We start from the raw sequence: 18,975 nt of genomic DNA, 5'->3' as shown, positions 1-18,975 counted from the left end.
CCGGGCTGCACCGATCACTATTGATTGATTGATTGATTGATTGATTGATTGATTGATTGATTGATCCATGCAATAATAGAAACCATTATTACTATAACATAACGCTAGCTTCCAGGTGTGCTGTGCTTGTAGCCGATATCATCTGGAAAAATAAATGAATGAATAAATAAATAAATAAATGTTATGCAAATTAGGTAGCTGACTTGCCATATAAAAACTAATGGTTTGTGAAAAAAACAGGTCTTAACATATTACCCCAGATCTAATGGGTGTATTTAATTTCACAGTGGGAAAAAAAGATGTCAATAGCACCATAAATTAAGAATGTATTATAATAGCTATTGTAGTGAGTCATCAAAAGTTTGTCATGCAACCATCAAAAACATTAGATAAATACATTAAAGTTTTCAAGTAATGCATTGACAATGGTCTGTGCCACAAAGAGCCAAAATAATTTAGAATCAAGTACTCTCCAGGTAGTCAATAACTCGCTCAACAGAAGTTTACGCAGGCATCTCATCCACACCACTAACACACAAGAAGTCTCCTCAAACACACTCTGACAGTAAATCTCTTAGTTTATTGCACTTTTAGGTTTAATGCGGTTGTGCAGGTAATCTGTGGGTCCATGCAGCTCTGCGTATTTAATCAGTATGTTGCCCACGATACCTATTCCCTCTGAATTGTACAATTAATCTGACTGAAACACTAATTAGAATGAGAGCAGCTTGTCAATGCTGACTGTAAAGTCACCAGGAAATTCCCCTATTCCTCTCGGGAGTCATTCTCAACGGGAACATCTTGTTGTAATCTTCCTAAAGTGATAATTTGGTTTTCTGAGTGCTTTCTTTCAACTGGTGCCTGTAGCAGAGATATTGAATTGCAACAGTAGTGTATGCATTAAATTATTTCATTATTCCAGGCTTCGTTTGTTTTGTGACTTTTTTGTTTGGTGGTTCGCCAGAAGTTTATCTAACATAAAATGTGTGCATACTTTGGGAAACACTGACTGTAAGGTTTTGAGCGAGTTCCTTTTTATGTTGAAGGTTACGGCAACCTTCCACCCACGACACATTGATCATGCATCTAACTTAGCACAAGAGGGAGATGTAAGGCCACTAGTGATAGAAGGGGACAGAGTGAAAACGGCCGATGATGTTTGCGTGCACTGGAGCACAACAAGTGCATCTGCTCACAAAATCTGTAAACATGATGCATAGCTGACAACACAACTGACTTCCATTAGTAGGAACACCTGCCATTGGGAGGTCCCTACTAATAAAGATTCCTTTGATTTTAGCAGTTCAGTTGTCAGGATATTATTTACAGACTGTACATTGTATCTGCAAATAAAAATAAAAAAACTAAGATGTTCATACATCAGATCAATAAAGCCAAGTGGGGGAGTTGTCAAACTTAATTACTGTATACAGTAGTTGTGACCAAGAATTATGTTTCCTATCATATATCGGCTCTTTGGAGATCACCTCTCCAAGAATCCGTCTCAATTTCCATTATATGGTTTCATAACATTTTAAAATCTGTAGCCCTCTGCCTCAAAGTTGTAATTCTCCAACCATATATAATGTTGCACCCCAAGGCTCGTGCAAGATAGTAATCACAAATTATGAACCCATTAAATCGTTAGGATGGCTGGAAGCTTTTTGTATAACATCTCTTAATGATTCCCTGTGGATCATTAGTCTTCTATCATTTTAATTCCTGCCGAACGGCACACCGTTTGCAAGCATTGAGTCTTTAAAGTTCAATGTCAAAAGAATTATCTGATGGATATAAATTAAATTAAAGGTTTTCCTCCTCATTGCTTGGACTACACAATGGCAAAGGTTTTGCAGTTGTATGAGATGCATTTCTTATTGCAAATTTATTGTCGAAACATTTCACAACAATTACTGTTTAACAATTGACGCATCAGATTCAGGTAAATGTGTGTTTGCCACAATTCCATGGCATAAATGTTCAGTCAGAATGCTCTTATTGACCTCTTAACCTATTATGTTCTGTGCAGCCCAACTAGTCAAAACGCAGTGTTCTGAAGAATGTTTCATTCATGGAATATGAATAAAACAGGCAAAATCGACCTGTTTTGGCCATTTTGACACTTGCTGTTCACTGAAAATGACATTTAAGTTGCCAGGTCCTAGGTTGCAACCAATCACAGCCCAGCTTCAGAAAACTAGTGAGCCCTTTAAGGGTAACAGTTCCCAGGAAGACATTTCATAAAGGTCCTTGGAGTTTAGGTGGTATTTCAGCAGAATGAATCGAGTCCCTGGGGGCTGACGAGCCTTGCAGCCTGACCACTTTGTGGTGCAACGTAACTTCTTTCAATTAATGCGCCACAATACAAACTGTGACCAACATAACATGCATGTATTTAGAATGTGGGAGGCAGCGGAAGAGCACGGAGAAAGTCCACACAAGCACAGGATGAACATGAAAAACCTGAAACTCAGACGTACAAGGCTTCACCACTTTAATCCACCGTAATACCACCATAACACATTGTTGTGAAATTAAATACAAAAAGTAAAGCCTTTATTCAGAGTTGATTTCGGTTGAGAAACGATGGCCAATGGATCGAGAACCCGCACTGCACCTGCAAAAGTGGTGACATTATCAAAACAATGAAGAAAAAAAGTGACCGCTGATGTATCTTCGTGGCTTTCCATTTTCTGTTGAAGCAGATGTCATTTTATTTTTCTGTGCTTGGTCCAAAGGCTCCAAGAGATATGGTCAACCCCTCCTACGTGCACGTAGGAGGAAAGGCTTTACCTGACCTTATCTGCTGAGGGAAAAAGAGGAGGATTTACTGTGTCAATGCTTGGACCAAACACTTGGAAAAAAATAAGACAGAGCTAAAGCTGAGAAGATTAACAGAATTTGCAAGAGCGACCTTATTTAAGAGCGTTGGGAGAGCCAAAGGATCATAAGCCGTTTTAGACGTTTAGACATCAGGAGGACGTCCAAAGCGATAAAAGCCACTTCAAAAAGGTATGACTTTGGGCAAATGTGAAACTTGTGATGAAATTTGATCGCATAATCGTGATCAAATAACTGCTCTGCCAATAGCGCATGGATATTGTACATTTATTAAAATTAATAATTGATGCTATATCTGTAACTCAGGGTTTTTGGACCTCTTGATAAATTTCTTTTATGCACCCAGATGTGGAAAATTCCAGTATGTTGAAAGTGAGCTCATGCTGATAGTTAGACAAAGGTTGACTTGATCATCGCATGCTCGAGAGAATGCTCGAAAGGTCAACAGATGCTGCTAGTATTTTCTTTAGATGCTCTCAGATATGTTCAGTATCAAATGAAGGACCGGTGGGGAGCCAGTTGGGAGACCAGAATTGTGGTTGAACCTTCTACAGGTCAAGGAACCATCAAAAATGGGATTTCCAATTTAGAGCAAATATGACTTGCTGTGTGGGGTTTCCAGCGGGAAAACACATCTGAGTAAACGAAAGACTTTGTTTATTTGGTTTCAGATTGCTGAAATTGACTCCAATTTTTTGACATGATTGTTTTTATAATGTTATGCCTGATCCCCTCTCGTGGCAGACGCTTGTGCTGCACTCATCAGAGGATGCAGCTAGTTGTCATGGCAACAGTGCTGGCGCTGGCACTGGCAGGTACCGCTAAGCATTGCAGTTTAGGCTGCACCCCGCGAAACGTCACCATCCCCGTGGAGAGCTGTGGCAGAACCGAATACGTCGACACCACCGTATGCGAAGGACAGTGCTACAATGAGGTACTGCAAAGATCTAAATGTCACCGACAGTTAAGCCTGAGCTTGACTTTCTGTTTTAGAAAACTGTCACAAAATTACTGACAGGTATGAAAAAGATGCTTTCGTCATTTTTAACATCCAAGCAGTTTCCCACAGCTGACCGGCGGTTTGGAGGTGACCAGACACGCTATTGTGTGGGCTCAGTGCTCAATTACTCTCTCATAACCAGACTCTGCTGCCTGAGAGTAAGAGGCAATACCACTGCTAACATTCAGGGTCACAATTCTGACACAGTGTTGTTGTGTACTGCACACTTGTGTTCTGTACAATAGTGGATCCAATCTACTTTAATCCTCTATGAAATCTTTTTGGATTTCCTCAGCCCATTGGAGCATGTGAAACCGTTGAAATGACGCAGGCAAATAGAGTGTCTCAAAAGTGGCGTAGTTCTACCACTAAAGTTGTTCTGTGTTTGTGACCTGGTCAATTTAAAGGACAATTTGTGTTGTTAGGTTTAGTTATACAAGCCCCGTCTCTGTCTATTTTTAAAAGTTGTTTGAAGAACCATTTTTATTCTTTGGCTTTTGATTTACTTTTGACTGTTATTGTTCTGCAACTGAATACTTGACTGTTTTCACTGTCTTTGTGGTTGTCACAATAGTTACGTGAAGAGCTTTGTTACAGCTGCAATTGTTGTACGTACATGAATATACTACAACTATACAAACAAAGTTGTGTTGTATTGTGTTCTGTAAGTGAATCGCATTTTACATCGGGATTTGTTCACATTTACGAGTTTAACATTGCAGTCAGATTCATAAAATGGTCGTTTAATACATGAATTAAATTAAGTAAGTGGCTATTGGGTAGTTTCTGGCCTTTCTATGTAGAGTTTGCATCTTGTCGTTGTGTTGCCGCAGACTCTAGCTTGCTCCCACATTCCAAAAGCATGCATGTTAGGGTTATTAAAGACCAAATAATAAAAGTGGGAACGTGAGGGTGAATGATTGTCTATACGTGCCCTGTGATTAGCTGGTGATCAGTTTTGGGTGTACTCTGCCTCTTGTCCCAAGTCATCTGGTTTAGCCTGCATCTCACCCAGGAGTCTTAAGTGGCATAGAAAATGGACGTTATATTGATCACCTTTGTTCCAATGTCATCATCTCCCATTTGGGGAGTACTGCTTCGCAAACAACTGTAGGCTTTTCTTCTGTCCGCAGGATCCAGTCTACCTGTCTCCGGTGAAAGAGACCAAACAGAAAGTCTGCGATGGCAACTGGAGCTACGAAGTGAAACACATCAGAGGCTGTTCCGTGGGTGTCACCTACCCTGTGGCCAAAAGCTGCCAGTGTACTTCATGTAACGAAGACTACACAGATTGTGGACGTGTTCCTTGGTTCATGCCAAGCTGCTTTTGAACCTTGCTTTTTAGTTTCCATTAACATTGATACTGGGAAAAGTGTGTTTCCACATTCAAATGTGAAAAAAAAAATGTTGATTGTTGCTTTGTGTAATTGATCACATAAATGATTGAAACCAGATTTTGATATTGCATAGAATTATTTGACTCTTTTTCTGTACGGTTACAGAACATGACTGACATCAGTGGACTTAAATCTTTTGGTTGAATTTCCATTGCTGACGACTGCATTGATGTTCAATCATCTGAGGTTCTTTTGAGCAAATTTGGGGATAGACACTGGTTAGCACGTCCGCCTCACAGTTCAGAGGTTGCAGGCTTGATTCCATCTCCAGCCTTCCCTGTGGTGGAGTTTGCATGTTCTCCCCGTACCTGTGTGGGTTTTCTCAGAGTAAACAGGTTACCTCCCACATCCTTAACGCATGCTTGGTAGGCAGATTGAGCATTCCAAATTATCCATAGGCGTGAGTGCGTGTGTGAATAGTTGTTTGTCTCTGTGAGCCCTGCAACACCACCTTTAGTGCCAGCACTATTTATAGGCAGCAAGGACAAATGGGAGTAAAAACATGTTTTGGCCATCATGAGATGACTCCATTCTCCTACTCAATGTCATGAGTACAAGACTATTGAGGTCAAGGATGGACATCTTAAAAAAAAAAGTGACACCATCACCACCAATTTAGAAAGTGTGTATAAAATGTATTCAAAGTCAAAGTCAGCTTTATTGTCAATCCCTTCATATGTCAAGACACACATTCGTATGACTTGGCACAACAAAAAAGGTTTTCATAAGAATAAACAGAACAGGTTAAAAATTAAAGGAAGGCAAAGACAAATGAAATTAAAATCCTCACAAATATGCAGTGTTTAATTCTGTGATGGACAGTAATGTATCATGATGACCACTTGTGTTAAAAAAAAAAAGGTCCTTCATACGCCCAACATCTGGGTTAAGTTGAATTGTGTGAAGAAGCAAGATCTGGTTCCGCGCATCTTTTTATGGAGCCTTTTAGAACGAGTCCATCACTTACAGGCAAAAATATTAGGTACACTTAACACCGGTTAATAAGATCCATTGTAAAAGCTCCAATATTTTGCCCCTCTTGTGTAGTTAAAGGTAAAAGGCTAAGTATGATCATCATACTATGATGTAATGCACTTCTACACCACTGTAGGCCACTACGCATGGAAACGTTAGTGACATTTCTTGTGTAGGATTGCATCCAAAGCTCCACTGGATCCCATTAGATTGTGGCCAATGAGTGTAGATACAGTTTATCTTGCTTTATTAAAAAGCAAATTTGTTGCGGATGATCTCGCCTCCCTCCACCTCCATCTGCTCATAAAGCCACTTCCTGTCACAGCGGCACTCAAATCCACACTTGCGTGAGCTGCAGTCGGAGCAGGGGTAGAAGCAACCCATGCAGTCCACATCCAAACAGTCGCACATGTCCTTGCCGTTGGACAGTAGTCGTCCTTTGCTATCGTAGACTCTGCTCTTGCCTCCAAGACTCTGCCTGCGGGAGACATAGGAAAGCCATGATACATCTGCTTCATTTTTTAAAATACTTATGCTTCAGTTTGGGTTTTTCTGCCATACAATGCCTTGCTATATTCTCTAATGAGAATATAGCTAGACACCCAGTCTTGGACGCATCGAGAACTAACCACTGAGCTAAAAGTCTGTATTATTGATCAGATGATCATCGTGCAACACTGCACTTAATACATTTATGTCAAGCGGGGAAATTGGGAGGAAGGGTTGGTGGAGCTTTACTTTTAACTTTATTTTGAGCAGGGTGCATTGTATTTGAAAAAAAAAAAAAAGCCATTATCTACACCCAGGGGTCTTACCTGTCAGAGAGTTTTCCACCGCGGCCACCTCGTCCACCCTAAAACAAGAATAAGCATCTTCAATTAACTTAAATCATGAAATAAAATACATGAGTCTCTAGCAGATGAAGCTGGCTACAGCTGGCTATGATGGCTGGATGGCTGGATGGATGGATAGATAGAAAAAAGAAAACTTACTCTTGCACTACCTCTCTTTTCTCTGCGTAGAATGGCCAAATCTCTCGCTTTGTCCCTCTCTGCCTGTGACCCCATGTTTGTGACACTGATATCCTTAGGAAGGGGCATCGATTGTCGTTTTCGTAGTTCAATCTATCAGATATTTTGAAGAGGTCATTTATTTTGCCGCAATGGCAAGGTAGACGTTTTTGAGCATTGTGAGCGAGGAAGCGACATATTGCACCCAAACCTTTAAAGCGTCTTGGCCGTGAGGGAACAAGGACGGCACAGCATCCTCCCTCAGAAACTGTTTTCCATTGTAGTCCCTGAAGCAGTCAGGTGAAAAATGTTCTGAACACAGGCAGGTGTTGGCAGTTGGGATGAAGTTTCTCAACCCCAGACTCTGAACCCATCTGGCGGAGAGTGACGGTTTGCTCAGTGGGAACCTGAGAGGAAGAAATTTTAATTTTTGAGAATAGTGTACCATTGCACCAGAGATTATGATTCAATAGGTTGTATTTGCCTTTGTTAAGTGGGGAAATAAAGCAAACTTATGCATGATGTACAACGACCTGTGACACAGCTCTGCCATAACAACAGCAGGTTTAAATGCCTGTTTCAAGTTGATTTATCCAGATTATCATTTTATTTTTTCTTCTTTTTTAAATGATATTCCTTATTTATTTTCAGGACAACGTGCTGTGTTTTTGCTCTGAGTTCAAAATACAATGTCTGTGAATTAAATGTTCAATTTAAGGAGATGGAAACAAAGTGACATTTACTGTTATATTTAGGCATTTGTCACATACTTTACTTTCGGACCGTGAGCTATGCTCTTGTATCGCAGAAATACATTTTACAGAAAGATGTCAGTTTGGTTGACTACACAATTCAAAACACCAGATAAAGATAAACAAATATGGAGTGTACGGGTTGATGATCGGGTTGTTAGGACAACGGGTACTGATGTTAGCCTTGTACTACAGTTACGTAGCAGTGTTATCTCAGGTTGAACAAGTATGATCGAGTGATTATATGAAAAGATATTTGTCACGACATAGTTGAAACGTTAGTGTAGAAACAAAGTGCGCGTCTACCTCATTAAACGTGGACTTACTTACCGATAAAATCGTATGTCCGACCCCTTCACAAACTTATTGTTGCATCCCAATGACGCGCATGTGACGGGCATGATGTCGTTGCACCCAAATCGATGTGAAAGAAACGGGTTTGATTATGCACAGAGACTTGTGTTTTCAGGTCTCCGGGTTGCGCATAATGTCGGGTTCTTCCGGGTTCCGCCAGCGAATAAATGTGTGTATCAACCACGCAACAGCGGCCTCTAGAGGGATTTTTGTCTGCCATCTGACGACAGTGTTTTGGACTTGCAAATTGTACCGTACTTTTCATTTGGGTTTATTATTACTCTTGACAACATAATTGAGAAGTGTCTATTTGTATGAGAAAAGGCAAATAGTTCATAAAAAAGCAAAGACAAATTGATTTGTATCATAGAATGTGCAGCAGGTTAAAAAAAATGGGTGTGTTTATTCATTTCTAAATTGGTGTATTATTTATTCATTTTCGAGTGGGATGACCTTTTTCATTTTACATTTTTTATTACAGCAGTGCAATTCACATAGTTAAACTCACATTTATGAAACAGAGAAAAATAAAGATTTTCCTGAACGATACATCCAATTTAATGTCCAAATATTTGTTTGTTTGTTTGTTTATTTCATATTTTAATTGGTTGAGATTATGACGAGTTAGTTTTCGTTATAGCTCTTTTATAATATTACATCCGAAATTTTGTATTGATTTCGCTCTGTGTAAAGTGAATCTATACTTTCACTTTTTGAACGGAACTACTTAAATTACAATTCCCACGATACTCAAATGTTTTCAGATTATAGCTGTTTTTATTCGAACAGATGAGGTTATTTGCAGCCATAAACTGCTCTGTTGATGTTTTTATCCAGTGAATATGAATGAGTTTTCTTCACTTCCGGTCTTCTTGGGCCTCCGCATCATATGATGCAATTACGTTACGATAGCAAACATGCTAACTGGTTAGCTACGGTTGTCAAAATCGCTGTTAGTAAACACAGACGCCCGGTGTAACCTCAGTAAAAGAAGTGACAGACTCGCTAACCATCAGGCAAGTTTACAAATGTTCGCTTTAATCGTGTTTTCATTTGTCGCCCAGGGAGCACCAAGTTAGCCAAGTTGAGGTGTTACGAGAGAGTTCCTTTCGAATGCAGGTCGCTAACCTCCAGTATTGTTTTTGTTTAGCTTACCTATCAAAATGATTTCGTTGGCGTTGTGTTTCCTATTCAGACTAATTATCGATTATTTTAAGATCGGTGTCACAATTCGTGACAGCACCTTTAACAGTCGTTATATTTGACAACATTTGTTGGCTCGAAAGCTAACGCCCTTGCTGTGTTTTTTATTTTTATTATGCTTAACGTTGGATTAATTTCGCTAGGATTGCTAACGTTGTAATGCTAACATCGACACGTTCTTTAAGTATGTCATAGTAGAACTTATTCGGAGTTTTGCTAGGTAACGATCCATTGTTGACAAAGGCCTAGCTCACTCTGCACGATTACCTCTGTGCAATTGTAATAGAAATGTTCCAAACAAAACAGTAAAATATTATTTAGATGACACATACAGTATATCTATTAAGTCAACTAAAACTTCGGACTATAATATTAACCAGGACCAGTTCTTCCTTCAATTTTACCTTGAATGTTTTGGTCTGTTAAAGTTTAATTGCGTTTGGCTCGTAAAAAAAAAAAAAAGGCACCTGCTTAGTTGAATGAATTATATCAAAACAAATGTTGGTCTGCTCGCCTGGGAAAAGAGTTTATAATTTATTTCCAAAGTTTGTTGTAATCCCTCACACAGGAACATATAACGCTGTAGATTGATGACTCAACAATCAGGCACAACAAAGCCTTGGATTCTGAATAATTTGGCCCAAATTACATAGGTTTTATATAAAAATAATGAAAACAAAGCTAGTTCACCGTCAACTAAAGCAAGTTGGCCAGCCATTAAGTGATTTTTATGTGGGTACAAAATGAAATGTTGTGACTGGAGAAAATCAGATAAAACCAAATATTGTCATATGAGACCTATTACGTTTCTTTAAGATCGCATGGTGCAATATTACTGCATAATTTTCTCCAATCTGACAGTCTCAAAAGTAATAGGACATAATTGGCTCGTAAAAAAGTTGCAGTCCTTGTGATTGTCCAAATTCTGTTCTGTACCTTTGGAGTGAAGTGACTGCAAAGCTATTTTAAAAAAATATATATTTGTGCCTATTTGTGTTCTAGTTTGTCAATTTCCTCAAACTGCTATGTTGAGTCATCAAACCAAAATATTTTAAGTTAATATTTTGTTTCGTTATTCAAGCCCCGTTTGCTGGTCAGAGAAGTGAAAACATTTCAGAGTATGTGAAAGGGTGTGTACGAATTATGTACTTCTTCTTCTAGGAGTATTTGTGGGAACTTTGATTCATTTATGGACGACCCGTCCTTGTGAAAGCCCTGATTCTTTGCTTTCACACAAAGATGTTGCTGAGTATGGTGGTTGTCCACTTTTGCTTCACCAAAGGATGTGACACCTGAAACTTGCACTTGCTTCACAGACTCTTTAGTAGTTTAGCCTGGAGAACTTGTTTCCATTCCGATGAGTTTGCAAGTGTTAGTTGGTTGTTTAATGACCGTATGTGACAATTTACTTACTATTGATGAGACTGCAACCTACTGTAAATGCCTCTGACATTTTGACACAGTTAATTGTGCTGTTCAGAATATGCAAGAATCGTGCACTCATGCAACTCTTGGCTCAACATGTTCAGTTTTGACTTGGGTTAAATATTTGCACTTGGTACAGAAACGTGCCCAAATGACATGAAAATTACCCCCTCCCAAAAAATCTGCAAATGAACTCTAGTGGCTTGAATATTGCGCCAATATTTGAAAATCAACTCGGTTATTTGTGCTTGACTCCAGTAGATCTCACTGAGTTATTTGTCTGTTACACATCATAATTAGCCAGTATTGTCACAGGTCACATTCATCAGCCTTTTATTTAATTGTTTTATTTGAAATGTTTAATTCCCAGTACTCTATGAAAACAAAAGGTGACTGACCGATAAGATGCAGTGGACATTGGACTTGAACAGAAAATCAGTGTAAGGATGACAGGTCACAGGATGTTTTATAAGCAGGAACAGTGAGCCCCCCCCACCCCATTAAACATTCCATATCGGTTAAAAGTATTGTGCTTGAACTAAAAATCGCTTAAAACATATCAGATTGTTTTGCGGATTAACATTGTCAGACATTTTATGAGTGAACTGGATTTCAGGCAGGTGAGTTTTGTTTTCGTTTGCTGGCTGAACACAGTCGGGGGGGTTCGCGAAGGGTGCTCATCATTTGTCGTCTGCTATGTCTTTGTAAAATAGGAAAGGACTGGAGCACTGCTGGGGATTGAAGAGCCATGCAAGTGACCAATAGTGACCTCTTGTGTTCCCTCCCCCTTCCCTTACCCTGTTTTCCCTCTTGTCTCCCACAGAGCTTTGTAGGAAGGAACTCATCTTCTCCCTTTCTCTTATCAAGTCAGCGAAATTGAGCGCAATAAGTTGCAGGGCATTGACACCTTCAAGCCTCTTCAGTCAAAAAAGTCCTCCATTGGCACAACCATCTTTGACTGGCTGAGACCATGATGGACCTGCAAGCAAAATAAGATATCAGCATCAGAGGTAAGGTCAGTCTTGAGTCATTTTAGCAAGCTTAAGTGTCCTGATCTGTCAAAATGTCATGTTTTGGAGATTTTTTTTTTTTCTACTTTAGTATTTAACAAACACAGTGTTTTGCCAGACTCTTGAAAGTGTTTCAGATTCATGCTGTGCAGAAAATAATGATGTTTGACTTCTAACATGAGCTATTGCTTAGAAGGGTTTGTTTAGCTGTGCGAGTGTAGAAATGACAAAACAAGGTTCTGGTCTGGCCCAGAGCACATCGCTGCTTGTGAATTGTCTTGGGCTTTTGTGAAGTCTTCTAGTGAAATCCAGCGTGACGATTTGAAAGAAACAGTTATTGTTTATTGCAAATTATTTTTACGTCTTAGATACCAGGCCCAGGAATAGGGAAAAAATACTCTTACGTAAGGAATTTAATACAGCAAAAAATATTATTTAATATCTTCAAATAAGGCCATTTACGTATGTGCCTTGTAGTTTTGCTATTACCTAATTATTTTTATAATCTTATTTAAAAATTGGTCTAGTCCGAGCCAATCTTGCAAATCATAGTCAGACATTTTATACTATATTTCTTATTTTTCATGTACTTGAAAGCCATTTTCTTGGAAGCTTGGTTCAAAATAGCAAAGTGTCCTGTCTGGGTCCGCTGATAGAGTTTCCTGAATCCATCTATAGGTGGCACATGACATACTTTCATTTCTGCTTTTCTGCATGCTTTTACTTTTTTTTATAATTGTGTTTAAAGATTATCTCAATTTGGGTGGTGGTTTAGAGAGCACTGCGCCCCAGCCGCCTGGTACCATTTGAGATATCGCGTTCCAACGTAACATTTTACTTAAATACGCCCTTGAGAAACTAGCACAATATATTGTACAGCTCTCATTGTATTGTCATTCTTACTCCCCTCTGCTTTTTTTCTTTTTTCATTTTTTCACATAGGTAACTAGATTTCGTTATGTCAACCAGCTGTACAGAAGATGTCAACGCTGCCTGTGACTGATATCCCAGATGTTGGTCATGGTAAGATATTTGTCCTTAATTTTTTGGCTTGGATAAAATAGCATTGTGGTCAGTTGTGAAACATAAATAATAGTAAGAAACCAAATTTAACTATTATACTCTAGATCAGGGATGAGCGATTTAAAGGCGAAGGGAGGGCACACATTTCTGCGGGGGGCGGGGGGGGGCACATAACACCACACACTTCTTGACCAGATGTAGTAGCTAAATCAAGCGGTCGCAAGTCATTTGCTCATCCTTGGTCTTCATTATAGTATGACATTTTTCCCCAAATTATTATTTGATGCAAAAAAATAATACGAGTTTTGTCCCACTGGTCAGACGAGAGTAAAGTTTTTGACGGAGCTGCGGAACTGCAACTTCATTGCATGGTGGAGAGCAATGGCAGCATGGCAATGAAGCACGAAAGCCTGCGCTCTCTTGGTGACCTCTCCCAACCAGATGACTTCCCTACCTCATCTCATAATGGCCCAACTCCCACTGGGATTAGCAGTCCTTTGCCAGTCGAGCTGAGTGACACTAAACCCGATGTGGGCGACACAGCCACCAGCACAGGTGAAAAATGACTTGTGAAAAATCGTTCCTCTATACAGCTTTTAGCCATTGTGAAAAATCGTTCCTCTATACAGCTTTTAGCCATTGTTCAGTCAATTCTGATTATATTGTCTTTTACATTGATTTGAATTCAGAGACTATTTAATATCATTTATAAAATTGAATAGCCAACCATCATTAGTACTGCAAAATGGAAGGGTTGAGTTGCATGTTACTCAATAAAAAGTCTACATAAAAAGATTAATACACCAACGCTCAGGCAAAGAGAGAAAAGAGGTGTCACTGCTGTTTTTAAAAATTAAGTGTGTTAATCCTGTAATATGTAGTTTTAGCAGAGTCTCCGTCGAGTGTAAAAAAGGGTTGCATTTCTTTTTCTATAATTTTCAATTTCACCCTAAGTAGATGTTTTGTTTGTTAAAATGAGCTGCTTTTCACCTCTATTTCACGTACATGTTGCATAGATGGTCAGCCGGTAAAGAGAAAAAAGGGTCCCGCCCCGAAGATGCTGGGAAATGAGGTGTGCAGCGTATGCGGTGACAAGGCCTCCGGATTCCACTACAATGTGCTTAGCTGCGAAGGCTGCAAGGGCTTTTTTCGACGTAGTGTCATTAAAAGTGCCCAATACTCCTGCAAAAACAACCAACGGTGTGAAATGGACATGTACATGCGGCGCAAGTGCCAGCAGTGCCGCCTGCGCAAGTGTCGTGAGGCAGGCATGCTAGAGCAGTGTGAGTGTTTCAATTTCACTGCGTTGTGTCTAGTATTTTCAGCCATTTGATTGTGTACGACTTGCAAACCCTGTCCTCTCTGGCACACAGGTGTGCTTTCTGAGGAGCAAATCCGTCTGAAGAAGATGAAAAAGCAGCAGGATGAAGAGACGGCCCGCTCGTCCGCAGTGGTTACTCCCACTCCTCCGCAGGAAGTAGCTTCACTGGATCCTCAGCAGCAGGAAATGATTGAGAAGCTGGTGGCCATGCAGAAGCAATGCAACAAGAGATCCTTTCTTGATAGACCAAAAGTGACGGTAAGTTGGTATCTCAGTATTTTATTGAAGCAGCTTAATTTGTCCAAAACCCTGCTGGCACATTGTTAGTGAGCCTTAACTTGATGTTTAAACTAGCTCTCTAGTCCAGTGCTTCTCAATTATTCTCTTTCAGTCGCTTTTCTTTTCTTTATCATTATGTATTTACAGTACAGTGAAATATTTGAATAATGAAAATGTAAACGTCATACTCTGATCATCACACTGATGCTATCAAACCAATATTATAGCTAAAATGCCATTATTAGAGTGTGCATGCCCACCGAACCACGAGTATGCGGGGAGTGTGCATGCCCACCGAACCACGAGTATGCGGGGGTCCGCTGTATAAGCACGTGGGTGTGCATATGACTAAGCATGGTGACTATGTTTGTGTGTGTTTTACAAATAACAACCACAGCCATGGCCGCAGAATCAAGATCTGCAAAATCGAGAAGTGCGTCAGCAGCGTTTTGCCCACTTCACTGAGCTGGCGATCATGTCGGTCCAGGAGATTGTGGATTTTGCCAAGCAGCTTCCTGGATTTTTAGAGCTCACGAGAGAGGACCAGATTGCTCTATTGAAGACGTCAACCATAGAAGTTCGTTATGTTTCTACTTTCAATGTTGTTGCTGTAGTATTGACACGTTCACTTTTGCTCTGGCGACACGACATTACCTGTATTTTAATTCACCCATTTGTGTCACACACACAAAAAAAAATCATTTTCTGCTTTCGTGACCACGTAGGGTTTACAAATAAAAAACATTACAATTCATACCGGCTTCTATAGGGGAATTGTCTGTCTCCATAATGCTGTGAATCATAGTTCTCCCCAGTGTGTTGACTTTGTGTGTACAATACGAAACGAACAACGATGTTTCTCTTGGTCAGATTATGCTGCTGGAGACATCTCGTCGCTACAACCCTGCCATTGACAGCATTACATTTCTAAAGGATTTTAGCTACAATAAGGAGGATTTTGCAAAAGCAGGTACTTTTTATTGTGCAATAGGTTTTATTGTAAATTAAGCCATTACACAATTAAAGGCAAAAATATCCAAATTAAGATACAATGTTGTCACTTAGCTCAGACAGGTGTGTCACCACAGAATTATTAACATGCACTATAGTAGCATTATCTGAAAGCAACAAATCATGTTTTTAATCTTTTTTTCATATCCCTCTGTTCTCAATAGGCCTTCAGTTTGAGTTCATTAATCCCATCTTTGAGTTTTCTAAAGGAATGAATGACTTGCAGCTGGATGAAGCTGAGTACGCACTGCTGATTGCCATCAACATATTTTCTGCAGGTCAGATTTCACCCCGACCGATGATTGTAACTATTCAGGAACAAGTCCAATGAAATTTGTTTTTTTTTTAAATGATGTTAATGGTTGTTTTTTATTAATTCTAAGATACTGACGGGATATCTAATACATTGTTTTCTGTCTGTAAAGAGATGTCGGTTGTGCTCTTACAATATTTCAGATCGGCCAAATGTGCAAGATCATGATCTTGTGGAAAGGCTCCAACAACCTTATGTTGACGCCCTGCGCTCTTATATCACGATAAAGAGACCAAATGTAAGTGCCCACTCGTTGATATAACCTCTTCTCTTATTACCCACAGTGTGTCAACATGACTTTGTTGTTTGTCATACCGACAAGCACTTCGGGGTCATGACCGGAGTAACTTTTGAAGGCATTGGATTCAGCGATACTAACCTCTTAGTCATCATATAATTGTATCATTTGATTTGTTTTCTCAGGATCACTTGATGTTTCCACGCATGCTGATGAAGCTGGTGAGCCTTCGTACACTGAGCAGCGTGCACTCTGAACAGGTTTTTGCCCTTCGTCTCCAGGACAAGAAGCTTCCCCCGCTGCTCTCTGAAATCTGGGATGTCACTGAATGACTGCAGTCCTAATATCACACTCCTTGGCATGTTCAATCTTGACACGGACGTGGCACCAGTAACAGGCTTGAACCTGTCTCATCTGGTAATGGACGACTTGCCGCATTGAGCTGTTGGGCTTTTTTTGGGGAGCTTCTCAATGCCTTTTGCTCTCAGAGTCTGAAATGGTTTGTGTTCAGAAGGATTTTTTTTTTTTCTCTTAAGGCCTGTTCTTCCTTTTTGTGGATGTTGGCATGGTTTTGCCAACATGAAATGCCGGCTAATGGTTTGAATTATTTTTTCTGATTCAATAATGTGTTAAGAGTGCGGTTTGATTCTTTCACAGTCTGAATGCTCTTGGCGTATAACGGCTCTCGCTTCATGTCATGATTCTAGCCATGCTTTCAAGTTAATTTATTCAGTAGTCTTGCCATTGATGAATTGGAAGTTTTGTTAGACGTGACCTTCTGCTGCAGTTTACGTTGATGGTTTTACATCCAAGTATAAAAAAAATTTGCGTACATTTTGAGGCTTTTCATTACAGAGAACAAAGTTGGTGTAGTTGCTCAGGTAAACTAATGTGAAGTAGAGGCGTCTTTTTTTTTTTTTTTTTTTGGATCACTCGAGTGCCCAAAGGGATCCTTTTTATCAATACGGATGCACACAAATTATTTATTTTCATAAGACGTGTGTGGAGTGCACAAGTATCCACAAGATTGTACAATTAAATACTAACCCTTAATAATACCAATCTATACATGGTAAGAGGTGTCGTCTAAGGGAACAAAGGTGTGGAAGAAATAGATTTCATATATGTTGGATTGGTGGTACTTGTACTACTGCCTAAAATTCCTTCATGCTCAGAAATGTCAAATGTAGAATAAAATTAAATTACCACTTTTGTCATGAAATATGAAATATGTTTGTTTCCTCACAGAGGAAAGGTTGATCAGAAATTTTATTCCACATACTCGAGGATACGGCGGGTGTACAAACACATTTGTCAACACCTACTGGTAAGATCTCATAACTTTATTAGGTGTGTGAAATAGGGACAGCAACCGGACTTTAGTTAGTATGACTACTGACTTGCATGCGTTTAATTCCTCTCATGCAATAAAGAATTTACATGAAGCAAAAATAAATCATAGGCTATAAATTTAAAGATGTTTATTTTTACGATTTTGGTGGGTTTTACATTCTTCAGGAAACTAAGTCAGAGGTCACCTTTTTGCACCGCTTTAATTGACAGTCTGTCAACTGTATTCACATTAATCTCTACATTACTGTAACTGTTGTTTCATGGCAAATGCCAGCAACTATTTCAGATTGTATTTCATACAACAGTGGTAATTACTTTTTTCTGACCTTTTACGATACTTAGCTATAATTTGTGATGATTTGAGTCATAAAAAGACATTTACTTTTCACATAAGCACACAACACTTTGCAACACTTGCAGTAAAAGAGGCACTGTATTTCGCAATTGTAACAGGCAGGCCTGCTTTGGCTCTGCGATTAAGCTGGATGTTTTTTGAATTACTTTAATTTCTTTTTGTATTTGATTTCTTTTAAATGATCTCCCAGATGGTCAAAATGTTAATAGCTTTTTTTCCATAGCAGACATTTGTGCTTATCACAGTGAGAAAAGCACAGATATTTCAAATATAATAAACAACTGATGACTATGTTTTATTCAGGATCGCTGGCAAGCTTACAAAGTAATTAGCTGCAATTTAAGTGGCACGGTACAATGTGCAATTTACAGTCATGGATTTAACTGCGTTAAAGGTCTTAAATTACATCTGTCCAATACTTAGGGAGCAAATGTTTCTCTTACAAACTTCAACAAATCAGAAGAAAACCGTACTATTTAATCAACTTTTTCAATCAAATTATTCATTGCTCATTTAATTTCCTTGGTTGCATTTGACATTTAATTGATAATATGTAAAAGAAATGTATTAAATTATCAAATGCTTGATTTGAGCCAGTGGATAATTGACATATACTCCTGATGTCTTTGGTGTCTGTCATTTAAAGTAGTCTGTTTGGTTATTCTAAATGAAGCAAAATTGGCCTCAAAAAATACATTTGTTTGGCTTAAGTACTGACTGCGTAGCAAATTGTGCTGTTTAAAATGTCATCTCTAATCTTGTTACGGTTTTTCTGTCTTTAAAAGGTGCATGTGTGTGTGTGTATATATATATATATATATATATACACACGTATAGAGTTATATATATATACAATTATATTTTAATACATGTAAGCCCTGAGAATCCTCTGTTTTGTATGTAAAGTAAATTAAAGCTGTAGTATGACTGCTTGGAACCGGAATCATATTTTTGGGTAGTCATCCATCCATCCATCCATCCATCCATCCATCCATCCATCCATCCATCCATCCATCCATCCATCCATCCATCCATCCATCCCTCCCTCATGCTACGTGGACAAAACCTTGTTAAAAACAATGACTTGGACATAGTAGGTAAAGTGAAGATACATG

General features: G+C 39.1%; 3 protein-coding genes across 3 annotated transcripts; 2 read left to right on the top strand and 1 right to left on the bottom strand.

Annotated features, from left to right (window-relative positions):
• The first annotated feature begins 2,908 nt into the window (after positions 1 to 2,908).
• fshb (follicle stimulating hormone subunit beta) lies at positions 2,909 to 5,252 on the top strand. Its single transcript, XM_037248022.1, has 3 exons — positions 2,909 to 3,012; positions 3,586 to 3,775; positions 4,975 to 5,252. Exons 2-3 carry the CDS (start codon positions 3,611 to 3,613, stop codon positions 5,170 to 5,172), a joined length of 363 nt encoding a protein of 120 aa, XP_037103917.1. The 5' UTR covers positions 2,909 to 3,012; positions 3,586 to 3,610; the 3' UTR covers positions 5,173 to 5,252.
• Positions 5,253 to 6,090: 838 nt separating this feature from the next.
• Positions 6,091 to 8,479, bottom strand: LOC119120807 (ADP-ribosylation factor-like 14 effector protein). The gene is made up of 5 exons (XM_037248021.1): positions 8,306 to 8,479; positions 7,435 to 7,630; positions 7,206 to 7,337; positions 7,029 to 7,066; positions 6,091 to 6,691 (listed from the first exon to the last, which is right to left on the bottom strand). The coding sequence occupies exons 1-5, from the start codon at positions 8,374 to 8,376 to the stop codon at positions 6,463 to 6,465; spliced, it is 666 nt and encodes a 221-aa protein (XP_037103916.1). The 5' UTR covers positions 8,377 to 8,479; the 3' UTR covers positions 6,091 to 6,462.
• Positions 8,480 to 11,330: 2,851 nt separating this feature from the next.
• On the top strand, positions 11,331 to 18,797 carry nr1h3 (nuclear receptor subfamily 1, group H, member 3). Its single transcript, XM_037247819.1, has 11 exons — positions 11,331 to 11,438; positions 11,781 to 11,967; positions 12,910 to 12,990; positions 13,312 to 13,545; positions 14,007 to 14,273; positions 14,364 to 14,569; positions 14,988 to 15,167; positions 15,461 to 15,560; positions 15,766 to 15,879; positions 16,058 to 16,152; positions 16,338 to 18,797. Exons 3-11 carry the CDS (start codon positions 12,948 to 12,950, stop codon positions 16,482 to 16,484), a joined length of 1,386 nt encoding a protein of 461 aa, XP_037103714.1. The 5' UTR covers positions 11,331 to 11,438; positions 11,781 to 11,967; positions 12,910 to 12,947; the 3' UTR covers positions 16,485 to 18,797.
• Positions 18,798 to 18,975: the final 178 nt, after the last annotated feature.

Source organism: Syngnathus acus, chromosome 3, assembly GCF_901709675.1.
Source record: "Syngnathus acus chromosome 3, fSynAcu1.2, whole genome shotgun sequence".
NCBI classification, from domain to species: domain Eukaryota; kingdom Metazoa; phylum Chordata; class Actinopteri; order Syngnathiformes; family Syngnathidae; genus Syngnathus; species Syngnathus acus.
The sequence above is the reverse complement of the archived record's forward strand: the minus strand, read 5'-3'. Positions and strand labels throughout refer to the sequence as shown.

Bases quoted from the DNA above. Each gene is read 5' to 3' on its own strand.
- nr1h3 (XM_037247819.1), top strand. From the start codon at position 12,948: ATGTCAACGCTGCCTGTGACTGATATCCCAGATGTTGGTCATG. The intron at 14,570-14,987 runs GTAAGTTGGTAT...TAACAACCACAG, and splicing joins TTGATAGACCAAAAGTGACG to CCATGGCCGCAGAATCAAGA. The intron at 15,168-15,460 runs GTTCGTTATGTT...TCTCTTGGTCAG, and splicing joins TGAAGACGTCAACCATAGAA to ATTATGCTGCTGGAGACATC.
- fshb (XM_037248022.1), top strand. From the start codon at position 3,611: ATGCAGCTAGTTGTCATGGCAACAGTGCTGGCGCTGGCACTGGCAGGT. The intron at 3,776-4,974 runs GTACTGCAAAGA...TTCTGTCCGCAG, and splicing joins AAGGACAGTGCTACAATGAG to GATCCAGTCTACCTGTCTCC.
- LOC119120807 (XM_037248021.1), bottom strand. From the start codon at position 8,376: ATGCCCGTCACATGCGCGTCATTGGGATGCAACAATAAGTTTGTGAAG. The intron at 7,067-7,205 runs GTAAGTTTTCTT...TTCTTGTTTTAG, and splicing joins AAAAGAGAGGTAGTGCAAGA to GGTGGACGAGGTGGCCGCGG. The intron at 6,692-7,028 runs GTAAGACCCCTG...TGTCTCCCGCAG, and splicing joins GGTGGAAAACTCTCTGACAG to GCAGAGTCTTGGAGGCAAGA.